The 12836-nt window shown below is 48.1% G+C and overlaps 1 protein-coding gene across 2 annotated transcripts in view; it reads left to right on the forward strand.

Moving 5' to 3' along the window:
* The window catches only part of Slc25a37 (solute carrier family 25 member 37), a 40589-nt gene extending 28352 nt beyond the window's left edge, over positions 1-12237 (forward strand). Inside the window, exons 2-5 of one of the 2 annotated variants that reach the window (XM_026783270.1) lie at positions 4492-4720; positions 6351-6407; positions 8710-8749; positions 8850-12237. In XM_026783270.1, the coding sequence (XP_026639071.1) occupies positions 4492-4720; positions 6351-6407; positions 8710-8749; positions 8850-9471 (948 nt within the window). In that variant the 3' untranslated portion in view covers positions 9472-12237. Of the gene's footprint in view, positions 1-4491; positions 4721-6350; positions 6408-8709 lie in introns of both variants that reach the window. The other variant, XM_005355456.2, reaches the window with a different exon arrangement.
* Positions 12238-12836: the final 599 nt, after the last annotated feature.

Consider the following 12836-nt stretch of genomic DNA (forward strand, 5'->3'; position numbering starts at 1 on the left):
TGGTTCTTGGTTTTCACATTATCTTCTGACCCTGGAAATGCCACATGTACTTTGAACCCGGGAAGGTCCACTCTCCACCCTCTTTTGAGAAACGTGAGACGGGAGATTGAAAGTCGCCAGCGGCTCTCGGGCAGAGTGCTTTGGTGATGACACACTGGTGCCTGGGCTGGGCAGCGTCCTGAGCAAGCGCTTTTGGCAGCTCCGGGGCCTCCCTTCCAGGTTTTCTTTTGTTCTTTTGGGCTGGACCTAGCTTCCATACCCCCCTTGTATCAGGTGGTGGGGAAGGTTCTGGGGTCCTATGTTTTCTATCTAAAGACAGGGCTGAGCTCCACGGGCTCGTTGCCTCTGGTTATATGATCCACGAGCTCACCTGGGACAGCACACACATTTTCCACTCTCCCTCCTCCCCTCTCCCCTCCTCCCCTAGGTAAGAGAACAGGCTACCTGTCTTATCCTGGGGAGGGTATGAGAAAGAGATGACCCCTCTCCTAATCTCTCTGGATGCTTATAGGAGGAGCCTGGCCTATGCATGTGTCATTGCCTGAAATCCCTCCTATAACGCAAGTGCCTGGTGCCCAAGGGGGCCTGAATGAGTGCCACACTCATGAGTGACAGAGCTAGGCTGAGCCCCATAGCACTTTGCTCTTTGCTGCCCCCTTGAGAGTGAGTGGCGGTAGTGCAGAAGAAGGCCGGGGGGGGGGAAGCTCAGAAGCAGAAGAGGCTGCGCACCTGCTGTTGGCTACTCCTGACTGCTCCCTGCTGACCATGCTGTCCTCTGTCCTTCCTTTAGAGGGGCTGCCCCAGGGTCTCTTGACACATACAGACTCCCTGTATTTCCTGCCTCAGAGGTTTGTCTGTTGGCTCCAGCTGTGTTTTCACAAGTGTGCTTGGCCAAGTGTGACTGCTTATTAAATGAGAAAAGCCGCTAGTGCTGCCAAAGACACATGTTTAGGAAGTGCCTGGTTAAAACGAGCTAAACAGGTTTCTTTCCTGAAGGGTTTCCCAGAGCCTACCGCATGCTGATGTGTGGAATAGATTTCTAAGAGGTAGGAGTTACAGCCCAAACATGGAAACTGAGTGTAAGGAAAGGCAGCTAGGTCCAACGCAGGACCCGAAGTCCCAATGGTCTGGGGAGCCTTGCTGGAGAAAGGCACTTGCTGCGGAGCCTTGTGGCCTGCGTTTGAGCCCCCTTACCCATGTGGTAGAAGGACAGAATTAATCCTTACAGGTTTGCTCTTACCTTCACATGTGTACCGTGGCACATGCGTGCTCACATACGTACACACATACACACAAATGAATGTAAAATGATGAAGATGAAACTCCGTCAGATCCTTTCTCTGGTGCGTGTGCGTGCGAGCGTGTGCTTTCTGCATCTTTGCGTAGCCACATTTTTTAATTTCCTTCACTTTCCTCATGTCTTTTTATTTTTAAAAATTGTAGTTATATATAATATATAGATTGTATATATTATATACCATAATGCACATGTAATATGCATATTATATATATGCACACATATATGCCATTTTCAGGCTGGGGCCAGAGAGCTAGTACTTGCCTTGCAAGCATGTCTAGAATTTGGATTCCAGCATCCACATAGTAAGGCAGTCATCCTATGCAGGTCTATGACCCCTTGCTCCCAGGGAACTGGAGATGGCTGGGGCTTGAAGACTTCCAGCCTAACTGAGCAAATACGTCCCAGGTTCAGGAAGAGGAATAGGTGGAGAACAGTAGGTGACATTTCAGACACACACACACGCACCACACACACACAATTGCACACACGCACACACACACACATACACACACGTACACGTGCACACATATGTACACACGCACCTTTCATACATGTTGCCATCCTCACCATTGTTAAGTACCTACACAGCTCAGCATCATCTCCCAGATTCATGTTGTGCTGTAGCCATCACCACTTCAACCTACAGAACTCTTCCTATTGCAGAGTCAAACTCCTGTGCCCACTAAACATGTCTCCATCATCCACCCTCAGCCCCTGCCCCACCCCCCAGCTGTGGCTGTGTGGATCTGACTGTGGTGGGTCCCGCCTGTCAGTGCAGTACTCTGGGAAGTGGATAGCTACATTTTGCTAACCCTCATTCTTTTTTTAGTGAACAACACATTGATTATTAATGTGCTTCAACTTCTGACAAATACTGATTTTGTGATAAACCAACCATGAAATAGTATCTTTTCCCCATGTGCCTTCAAACCCAGAAACTCATTTTACTTTTGTCTCATTTCAATGTTGTAGATATCGACATATTTACCTTTCTGTATGTCATCAAACTTATTATTGAAACTGGAGTTCACTATTGTTTATACATTGTTGGTAAGAGTTATTTTACATCCAGTGCAATACATAACATACAGTATGCCATTTAATGAATTCTAGTAAAATACATAGGAAAAAAATAAGTTTTCTCTTGTTAAAGTGCTTTTTTTTAAAAAAAAAAGTGTTTTTATTGAGCTATATATTTTTCTCTGCTCCCCTCCCTGCCTCTCCCCTCCCCTTCAACCCTCTCCCATGATCCCCATGCTCCCAATTTACTCAGGAGATCTTGGCTTTTTCTGCTTCCCATGTAGCTTAGATTCATGTATATCTTTCTTAGGGTCCTCTTACTTGTCTAGGATCTCTGGGATTATGATTTATAGGCTGATTTTTCTTTGCTTTATTCCTAAAAGCCACTTATGGGTGAGTCCATGTGATAATTGTCTTTCTGGGTCTGGGTTTCCTCACTCAATATGATGTTTTCTAGTTCCGTCCTTTTGCCTGCGAATTTCAAGATGTCGTTATTTTTCCTTGTTGTGTAGTACTCCATTGTGTAAATGTACCACATTTTCCTTATCTATTCTTCAGTCGAGTAAACCCTCGTTCGTTTGGGTTCCTTTTACCCACCTTTTCTCCATTTCTGGCCCATGAGACAGAGACTTTCAGCTCTCTTGTTTACATTTAATATACAGAGTTACTGAGACCCTTACACCCATGACTCCTTTATCACCAACTACAGAAATGGAAATAGACACAATGCCATATCATCCCCCCCTCCACCTCCCCGACATCCTCCCAGGGAATGAACTCACGCTTAGAGAGATGAACTGGCTGACCAGGGTTGCAACAAGAGCCATACATAAGATCTGAATCCGCTCCAGCCCCACGCTGCCAAGGCCTAGGGCCGCAAACAAGGCATCGTGCCATCTGTCGGGCTGAGATCTTGGCGTTCTGACAGCCACAGGAGACACAGCCTGGTGAAAGACAAGACCTCATTTGCTTGAAACTTTGAGTGATTTCAGATCTTTTCAAATAGAAAGAGAATGAGGCTTGAGGGATTTGTTTTAAGGAACTGGCTCACAGCACCATCGTCAGGGCTGCACCCTGCAGGTCAGCAGGGTGGACAGCTACCAAAGTCACACAAAAGCCTTATCTAAACAAAGCAAAACAAATCTTAGAGAACTGTTTAGAGCACGCTGATGTTTGATCAGGTAATTTGTGCATCTCAGCCTCTCCATGTTGAAATAATGAAATTAACCCCTCTCTCCTCACATGCCTTTCATACCTGTGGGAGTGTTGAGGCCAACAGAGCTGGAGAAGCCATGGTCTCTCCTCACGTACACTTGCCTTTCTGTGCCTAGGAAGTGGTCAGAGCGAAGCCTAACTTACTGAGGGTTGCTTCATAAAAACACAGTGTAAAAGATACTTAGAGGTGACAGTGTGCGTGAGGCCAGGGGGTCTGGGGAGATTTCCTGGTAGGGCCTGAGGAAAAATGGACAGGACACTGAGGATTGGGGGTAGAAGGGTACACAAGCCTTGGGAACCAGAGTAGACCAGAGGATGCGGGGAAGCAGAGGAGATCAGAAGGATGCAGATAACTCAGTTGGTTTTCTCCAGACTGTGCATCCTAAGTCAGAAAAAGGTGCACCCGTATTAAACACATGCAGACCGTTAGATCGTGTCTTTAGTGCCTGAACAGGGCACTCTGGTAACTTCCTATAGCACTTCTTTTGGTGGTGGCGGCAACTTTTGTGGTGGGTTTTTAATTGTTGGTTGGTTGTTCGGTTTCGTGGAGACAGGTGTAACCGAAGCTGGCCTTGGCCTTGCTGTAGACGAGTATGACCTTGAACTCCTGATTCTTCTCCTGTCTCAGGGGCGCTAAGATTGCAGGCATGCCCACCGTGCATGGTTTATATATATGGTGCTGGGACTCAACTCATATGGCCTTGTGCACGACAGGCAAGCGTTCTCCCAGTGGAGCCACATCCCACAGCCTTCATATAGCATCTTTATTACATTATCTATCATCTGGGGACAGGCGCGTAGGCCGAAAGCACCGTAGCATTTTACACAAGGTTAAACATTCATGAATGTTGGTGTTCTTAGTGGGGGACTCCAGGGTCAAGTCTCCCACAGAGACTGGGGGTAAGAGTCTGTCCATATTGGCTCCCCTATTCACACCTACTTTCTGTCTCCCGCAGACACGAATGCAGAGTTTGCATCCAGATCCCAGAGCCCAGTATACAAGCATCTATGGCGCCCTCAAGAAGATCATACAAACGGAAGGCTTCTGGAGGCCCCTGCGGGGCCTGAACGTGATGATGACGGGCGCAGGGCCCGCACATGCCATGTATTTTGCCTGCTACGAAAACATGAAAAGGACTTTAAATGACGTTTTCAGCCACCAAGGAAACAGCCACCTTGCTAATGGTATTTTTGAAAGCGTTTGTGTGCAGCTAGGAAGCTCTTCTCTTCAATGTTTGCTCCCTGGGTCTTCTTCCGCCCCAGGACCCAGCAGCCTTCGTCTCTTCGGCAGCTTGCTCAGGAACAGAGAACTCTAGGGTCACGTGATTGCACACGCACACACATCCACACGCACTCGTACACATGTTTTATTCATTCCCTCCTTCTCTGGGGGAAGCTGGTGGTAGAGGTGTTTTGGTATTTATTGTTGTGTGGGCTTTTTTTTTTTTTTCTTACGAAAACCACTCAAAACAATTAATGATCAGTTATAGGAAAAAAAAAATCTTTTGAATGCTGGATTGCAAAACAAACAAAACACAGAAAAGGACAGCTTCTTTGAGACTATTTAAAAACTGGTCCAACAGGTCTCTCCAGCCCCAGGATCTAACTAAGTTTGGAAAGGTCAAGACGTTTATGCTGACAGAGAACTTGTGCCACAGCAGAAGGCCTTCCCCGCTTTAAGCTGCAGGAGATTCGGGCCTTTGACCCCCCCAGCGTCCTCCGTGTGTCTGAGTCGCATCTTTCTGCAAGCCAGGGCTGAACTAGTTTCCTGTGGTTGATCTGGGGGAGGGGAAGGGAGGGGGTGGTTGGGAACTGGGCGTCTGTGGGTAACTCACATGTGAGTCAGGAACCAATGGGCCAGGTCGGGTGGTACGTGGGGCGGGACTTTAATGGGCTTTTCAGTGGGTGAGACAGGACTGTGGATAGCAGGCAACATAAGGTATGTTTACTTTGACATCATCCATTTTGAGGCATTGGAGGAATGGATGTGACCATTAGTAAAGCTCGCCAGAACAGAATAGCGTCCCTTCCATCAGCCACCCTTAGAAACAAGCATCCTTGGCTACTTTGATGACTTGGCTTTTCAGCTGGTGATCATGACCAAGCGCCGCGCCCTCGTGCGTCTCTGAGGCGGTACTTACAGGCCCAAACCGCCTTCCGTAATGGCTCAGCTCTTTGAAGGAGACTGTCTGCCTAGTGCTATCCCCGTAGCAGTGTGCCAGATCCTATGGTCACTGGCCCCTTTCTGGGGTCTGTGTGTGCAGTCGGCAGGAGCCGCTAGGTGCCTTCCTGGTCATTGTAACTGGCAGGCAGCTGCGCGGCAGCGGGAGGCACTAGGAAGCCAGAAGCAGAAATTGCAGGGCCGGTTCAGGCTTTCCAAGCCAGGCCGGGACAGACCTTAGATGAAAATCACTCACAGGTCCAGTCCTAAGCGTGCTTGGACTTCAGTTAAGGCAGCCAGTCATATGCGTGATGCTATCCCCATCAGTAGCCTCAGAGATTTCTCTGTACCGAAAGGCTCAAGACAAGAGAATCAAAGTCTAGGCAAAGTGTGGTTTCTGGGCTCCAACCTTTCCCACGGTTGACTTACAAGGAAAGGAAAAGTCTTCGAGATGTGTAGAACAGACGCCCTGGTCCTTGGTGTAACTCAGCATTCCTACCTCCGCTTTGGGGTTTTAAAGTTTGCTCACCCCGGGCTGAGCCTCTCGCTAATCAGTTTTGAGCCTTAGAAAGCTAAGTTCATCTGACCGTAAGTTCAAGGAACTTTCCGGGGCACCTGGAGTCAGCGGTTGATTTTCTGGAGTTTGTTTTGCAGGGATAGCTGGGAGTATGGCCACCCTACTCCACGATGCAGTAATGAATCCAGCAGAAGGTAATGTTCCACGGCTCCAGGGAGGGACAGTGGGGGACAGGTGGAGAGGCCGGAGGAGCTGGGAACAGGAAGGTGGGCAGGGGCTCACTTCATTGGCCTGCAGGAAGATTGCATTCTTTATACATTACTGGGAGGTCTCAGGAAAGCCAGGGAGCCCTGGGGTTCTAAGCGCTTCCTGCCATGGAAACAGCTAAGCAGAGCTGTCTGCCTACTTGGCAGCATCCTAAAACTACTCTTCAGGCCCTGCCCCAGGCCCACTGGGGCAGAATCCTTGGGGATGCTTTGCGTGGTTTTCAGTACAGCACAACCTATGTGTTCAAGGGCGTGCTCAGCAAACACATATACACGTCGGACACTTTGCGTGTTTAATGGCGTGATCAATAAACACATATACACATCAGACACTGTTCGTTCTTTCCAATCACAGATGTAGGGGAATTGTTTCTATTTCATTGACTGTGGGTTGTATCACCCACCCACTTCAATACAGAGTCTCATCGTACAACCCAGGATGCCCTGGAACTCCCCTGAAACCCAGGCTTGCCCAAACTCCAAACGTTTCTGCCTTAGCCTTTTGAGCACTGGGATTATTGGCATATATACATCACCACACCCTTGATTTGTAATGATTATAGAACATTTTAAGAAAAAGTGAATATATAGAATTATTCCCCCTATGTACCTCTAAAATTAACATGTGGCCATTTTGGGGGGTGGCTACCTTTTCTTACTCTTTTATTTGGGGGGGTCCTCATAAAATAGGGCAATACTTATAACCCACTTGTCCTTACACATACCTCTGTCATCTCTGACTGATTCCTAGGTTTCAGTACTATGTAAGTAGATGCTGTGTGATGTCCCCTAGGGCATAATGCCAAGGAAAAGGTCTGCATGTGTTTGCTGCAGACTTTTCTTTCCTGCTTTGTTTGATGCAACAGTTACGTAAATCTGTGGATACAGAATCATAGTGTAGAGGGACTGACTAGCTGTATATATCTTGGGATTTGTTCTTTTTTTAAAAAGCTGCTCATACAGGGACCCGACAACGACAGTCACATGGTCAAGGTTAAGTAAGCAGAGTTTACTTAAACAGTACTTTTGTTTGTTTTTGTAACCCAGGCCGGTCTTGAAATCTCTATCCCCCTATCCCAGCCTCCAGGTTTCTGGGATTCATTCTAAGTAAATGCTACTACACCTGGATGTTTGTATTTTTTAAAGAAATAATTATGTCTGTGGGTGTTTTGTTTGCATGTATTTATGTGTGCCTGGTACCCAGAAAAGGGTATGGTATCCCCTGGAACTGAAGTCACAGACAGTTGGGAGGCTCTTTGTTGGTGCTAGGGATCAAATGTGAGTCCTCTGGAAGAGCAGCAAGTGCTCTTAACTTGAACCATCTCTACACACACACACACACACACACACACACACACGCACGCACGCACGCACGCACACACGCACAAGGCTCATCTCCCTTGCCCACTTGACTTTACTCTTGACTCAGTTGGGTCCCTGTTTAAAGATGGACCGCATTATGAGGATGCTCTAGGCCGTGTGTAGGTGCCGTCCAGACTCTAGGGAAGGCACTTCATTTTCTCTGGTCCTATGAACCATTTGTTTATTTTGTCTTAAAGCCAGGATCTGCACTAGGGGAATGCCACTCAGCTTGGACAGGTGTAATTCTAGTGTTGTCCCAGGTGAACTCTGATACAGATTAGAATCAGAGAAGTCAGGGATACTTTTGTTTTGAGACAAGATCTCACTAGGTAGTCCTGGCTGGCCTGAGACACCCTGTGTAGACCAGGCTGGCCTTGAGCTCATAGAGAGCCACCTGTTTTGTTTCCCCTAAGTGCTGGAATTAAAGGCATGTGCCAGCAGGCTCAGCTCAGGGACACTCTTAATAGATGGGGCCAAAGACAGATCAGCGAGATGGAGATATTCGTGGCCAATGTGTAGGTGGCTAGGACCTGGGGATCAGGTTGTCTGATTGAACCTCAAGTGAATGCCTGATTTGGGGGTGACCTCTCATTTGAACGTCAGACAGGAAATTCTTTAGATGTACACACTTTCCTGGCACGGGGTCCCAGAGGTGGCAATGAAATGAAGTTGAGGCAGGTTGCCTGGAGCTGGCCCTCCATGGCTTCTTGGCTGGGGCTGTGTGTGTGCTGTCTTGGTCCCTGTCACCAGTGTGTGTTCTAACATGCTGTTTCTCTTTATTGGTTGGCCCCCCACTCCACTCCCATCTGGGACTGGAGGGCCAAACCAACGACCTGCCTGTCGGTTGCTCCTCCCGGCCCGGACACAGTGGTGAAGCAGCGTTTACAGATGTACAACTCGCAGCACCGGTCAGCCCTCAGTTGTATCCGGACGGTGTGGCGGACCGAGGGGTTGGGGGCCTTCTACAGGAGTTATACCACCCAGCTGACCATGAACATCCCCTTCCAGTCCATCCACTTCATCACCTACGAGTTCCTGCAGGAGCAGGTCAACCCTCTCCGGAACTACAACCCCCAGTCTCACATCATCTCAGGAGGCCTGGCCGGTGCGCTGGCTGCAGCTGCCACCACCCCGCTGGATGTCTGCAAGACCCTCCTCAACACGCAAGAGAACATGGCGCTCTCCCTGGCCAATGTCAATGGCCGGCTGTCGGGCATGGCCAACGCCTTCAGGATGGTATACCAGCTCAACGGCTTCACTGGCTATTTCAAAGGTCTCTACGCACGGGTCATCTACCAGATGCCTTCCACGGCCATCTCCTGGTCTGTCTATGAGTTCTTCAAGTATTTCCTTACGAAGCGGCAGCTGGAGAATCGAACTCTGTACTAAAGGAACGGGCAGTGGGAAGTGGTTCCAGCATCTTTTGTTCCTGCCTCATCCCCTTGTCTTCACACCCAGGCCCTGTCCTACAGGGTGCTTGCGCCGGGGCCCTTCATTCCCTGGTGCCCTAGAAAGGGAAGGACCAGCCTCCACTGCTCAGAAGGCTGGCTGTGGGGACACCCCGGGTGGTGGTAGGTGGGGAAAACTTGGGAAGGAGAGTGAGAAGTTGCTTTTTCTCTTCCTTCCTTGAGAGGAATGTAGCCTTTCTGCATCCCTGTGGCCTCCTCCCTAGATCTTTCCATCACGCTGCAGAGGAGAGCAATGACCCAGTAAGAAGAGTTCATATACATAAAAGGACCATTACCCAGTCTGAAATAGGTGGATAATGTTTATCCTTTATTTTTCTACATAGAGATTTTTGAAATTGTGTGTGCTTGTGTGTGTGTCCATAAATAGTATTAGAGTTGGGATGATATATCTGTTTTTGTTTTTTTTTTAATAAGAGGGTTGAATTCTTCCATCATAAGAAGTAAAACAGAACAAAACAAAACAGGAGAAAAGGCACCAAAGTAATAAACGGCTTGCTGTGGCCTGGAGTTGTGTGCAGCACCCTCCCAAGGGAGTTTAACTTGAATGTAAAAATAATAAATACAAAGTTTATATTTTGAATTTTCTCTTTTCATGGGGGAAAAAGGTACGTTGAAAACAAGTCAAAATAATGATCTATCACTTGGAGCTTTTTTCTTTTTTAAATTCTTTTTAAACAAACAACAAAAAGTCACCTGTGTGTGCCTTTCTGTCTTTCCTAAAATTTCCAGGACCGAAGCTATGGCCCTGGAGCATTTGCCTCCATCTGTGGACACAGCCGTACAGTACTAAGCATGCTGGTTGTCCACTCTGTAGGGTAGTGGGCCCAGGAGCATAAGAATGTCTGGCCTTCACCTTTCCCGAGAGTGATGTGAGCGTGTGCACCCCCCCCCCCCATCAGCACTTAGCATTGGATTCGCCATCATTTGCCTAGCAAATTAGTGGGCCGACTCCCTCCTTGGTCTTAGGACTGATTTCTGTAGCGACCTCAGTCTCAGGCACTTCAGCTAATTGGGTCGTCATGTGTTTTTATCAAAGTCACCTCTTAACCCAGTTCCCCTGCAGTCTAGGGATTTTTGAAAACCCCAGCTGGACTATTTCTAGCACTCATCTGTCCCCTGCCCTGTAGCCTCGGGTCTTACCCATCACAGCCTCTCACAGCACTGAGGCCGGCCTTCCAGCCTGGACTGCACTGCTGGAGCCTGCTAGGACCCTCTCTCTCTCTGCCTCTCCAGAGCCGCTCAGCGGCCTTGGCTCCTCCTGTGTCCTCTCTTCTCTGGTCGATCATCTCTGAGAGAACACACAAGCCTGTGTCTTCCAGTCTGTCACTCTCAGGAGAGGACAGAATGGTCTCAATGTCCCTCTTCCAGCTTGTCTATGAACGAGCAGAGGACACACTGGCGTTTTTACTTCCTTGGCCCTGGTCTCGTTTGGAAGCCATGGCTAGCATGCTCCTTCTCACTGGGGAAGCATGGACCTTAAGTTCCTGTGGCTAGGTGCCACTGCCCGGGAAAAATTCAGCTTGAACTTGGAGACTTTTCGTCTTGGGGCCACACATCACCCAGTGCCCTTGGGCACAGGTTTTGATTTTGTCCACTAACTGAGAAGTTAGATGATGGTCAGCTGTCTTCTTTTTTTCTGATCAGAAGGAGGAGAGAGCCACCTCGAGTACTTAGAAGTTCTCCATGAGGGCTTGGTGGCTGGCTGCTGAGCTGTTATACCACAGGGTGACAGGTTTCTGTGCTTGCTGGTGTCTGAGGCTAACTGGTGCCCTTTTATCACTGATCATGTTTCTGCTGTCCCCCTGCTAGTGTTGAGTAGCGTTAAATATAAATGGAAGGAGGAATCAAAGCATAGAGTCTAGAGTAAAATTGAAGTCAAGTCTGAAACATTCCTACCACACCCTGTGGTCCATCTGGTGATGAATCCTGCTGAAAAACAATATTCCCTGTTGGGTTTTCTTTACAGCTACCTTCTGCTGGGATAGCCTCTGTGGCCAGGGCCATGTAAGATGGAGAAGTAAGACCCGAACTTAGCAACTCTGTGTGGGCTTAAGGTCCAGAGGTCCAGTCCTCACTGTCGCCTCCCTGTGGTGATGGGCAGATTCACAGGTAGAAAACCTTTTAAACAGCCCTGCCCACCCAAGCCATCACAGGTTGAGCAAGTGAAAGGTGGTTAAAAGTTGTGAAACCCTAAATAAACGTGTTTCTCACTCCTCTAGGGGTTACGTTGTCCCCTCTCACCCTTTGCTCCAGGGTTGGCATTGTCCGCGCGCCGGGTGCATTAATGGCCTGCGTATTGTGATTTTTGACGTCGCAAAGATCTAAATAGGAACATGCTTCCCCTGTCCAGTGGCCAGGTTAATAGAGTTATTGGCATCTTTGGAGTGACTCCCAAGGATGGACCATGTGACCTGGATGCACTGTTAACACTTTAGCTGTGTGTGTGTGTTCTCATGATCAGGCCTCATGACAGCCACTTAATAGATGAATGTTAATTTATTATAGAGTAAAACATTGATCTTTAAAAATGGGAATGTTCTTAATTCATGACTTTTTTTTTAATTGGAATAACTATAATTACTTTTATGTGTGTTTGTGTGCCCCCCCCCCACCATGTCTTACAGCCATCCTCCTCCGAATGTCACCCCAAGGCTGTATCTCCCAACACACTGCTATGCCAGTAAGGTTCTATTTAACTTTATTTATGGGTAATTGTGTCTGTAAAGAACAGATGTGCCGCTGCCAGTCGCACACTGTGGGATAAGAGTGGCCCAGTGTTATTCTCTGAATGTCTTTAAAATGCCTGTGGTCAAGATTGTTTTTGCCTTGTGACTTCTGAGCACGGGAGCTGCAGTGTGTTCCCATGTGGGGGTGTCTGCTGTGCTGCTACCGTTGTAACACTGGAGCTGGAGAAAATAAAGCATTGTTCTGGAAAGCGTCGTGGACTCTTTGTGAACACAGGGGCTGGAGAGTGGTCATAGACCACTACTAGACCGGGAACTAGCCCAATTGACTGCAGATCACCACTTTGTCAGCAGAGGGCGCCCCTGTACATCACCATAACAGGGTTCTCCTGTACATAGATCACATTAGCTGGAGGTCTGCCTTTTTTCTTTTTCCTTTTTTTTTTTTTGTTTTTAATTTATGTGCATTGGTGTTTTGCCTGCACATATATTTGTTTGAGGGTGTTGAATGCCCTGGAACTTGAGTTTTAGACAATTGTGAGTTGCCATGTGGGTGCTGGGAGTTGAACCTGAGTCTTCTTGAAGAATAGCCAGTGCTCCCTCCTAACAGCCCCTCTTGCTTATGTTGAACACCTGGAGGACTGTAACTTTTCTTTGCGTATACCTCCGTGGAGAGTCAGCTGGGAACCTCTTTCAGAAAAAGCCCCCAATTGGCCAGAGTCCACACTCCCAAATCACAGCCAAAGCCAGAGAGTAGAACTTTCCCAAGAGGAGCAAGTGAAGAAGCCTGAAAGGAAAATGTTTGCTTTGAGAACCCTGGATGCTGCCCACAGAGTCAAGGT

This window comes from Microtus ochrogaster, chromosome 17, assembly GCF_000317375.1.
Source record: "Microtus ochrogaster isolate Prairie Vole_2 chromosome 17, MicOch1.0, whole genome shotgun sequence".
Lineage (NCBI taxonomy): Eukaryota > Metazoa > Chordata > Mammalia > Rodentia > Cricetidae > Microtus > Microtus ochrogaster.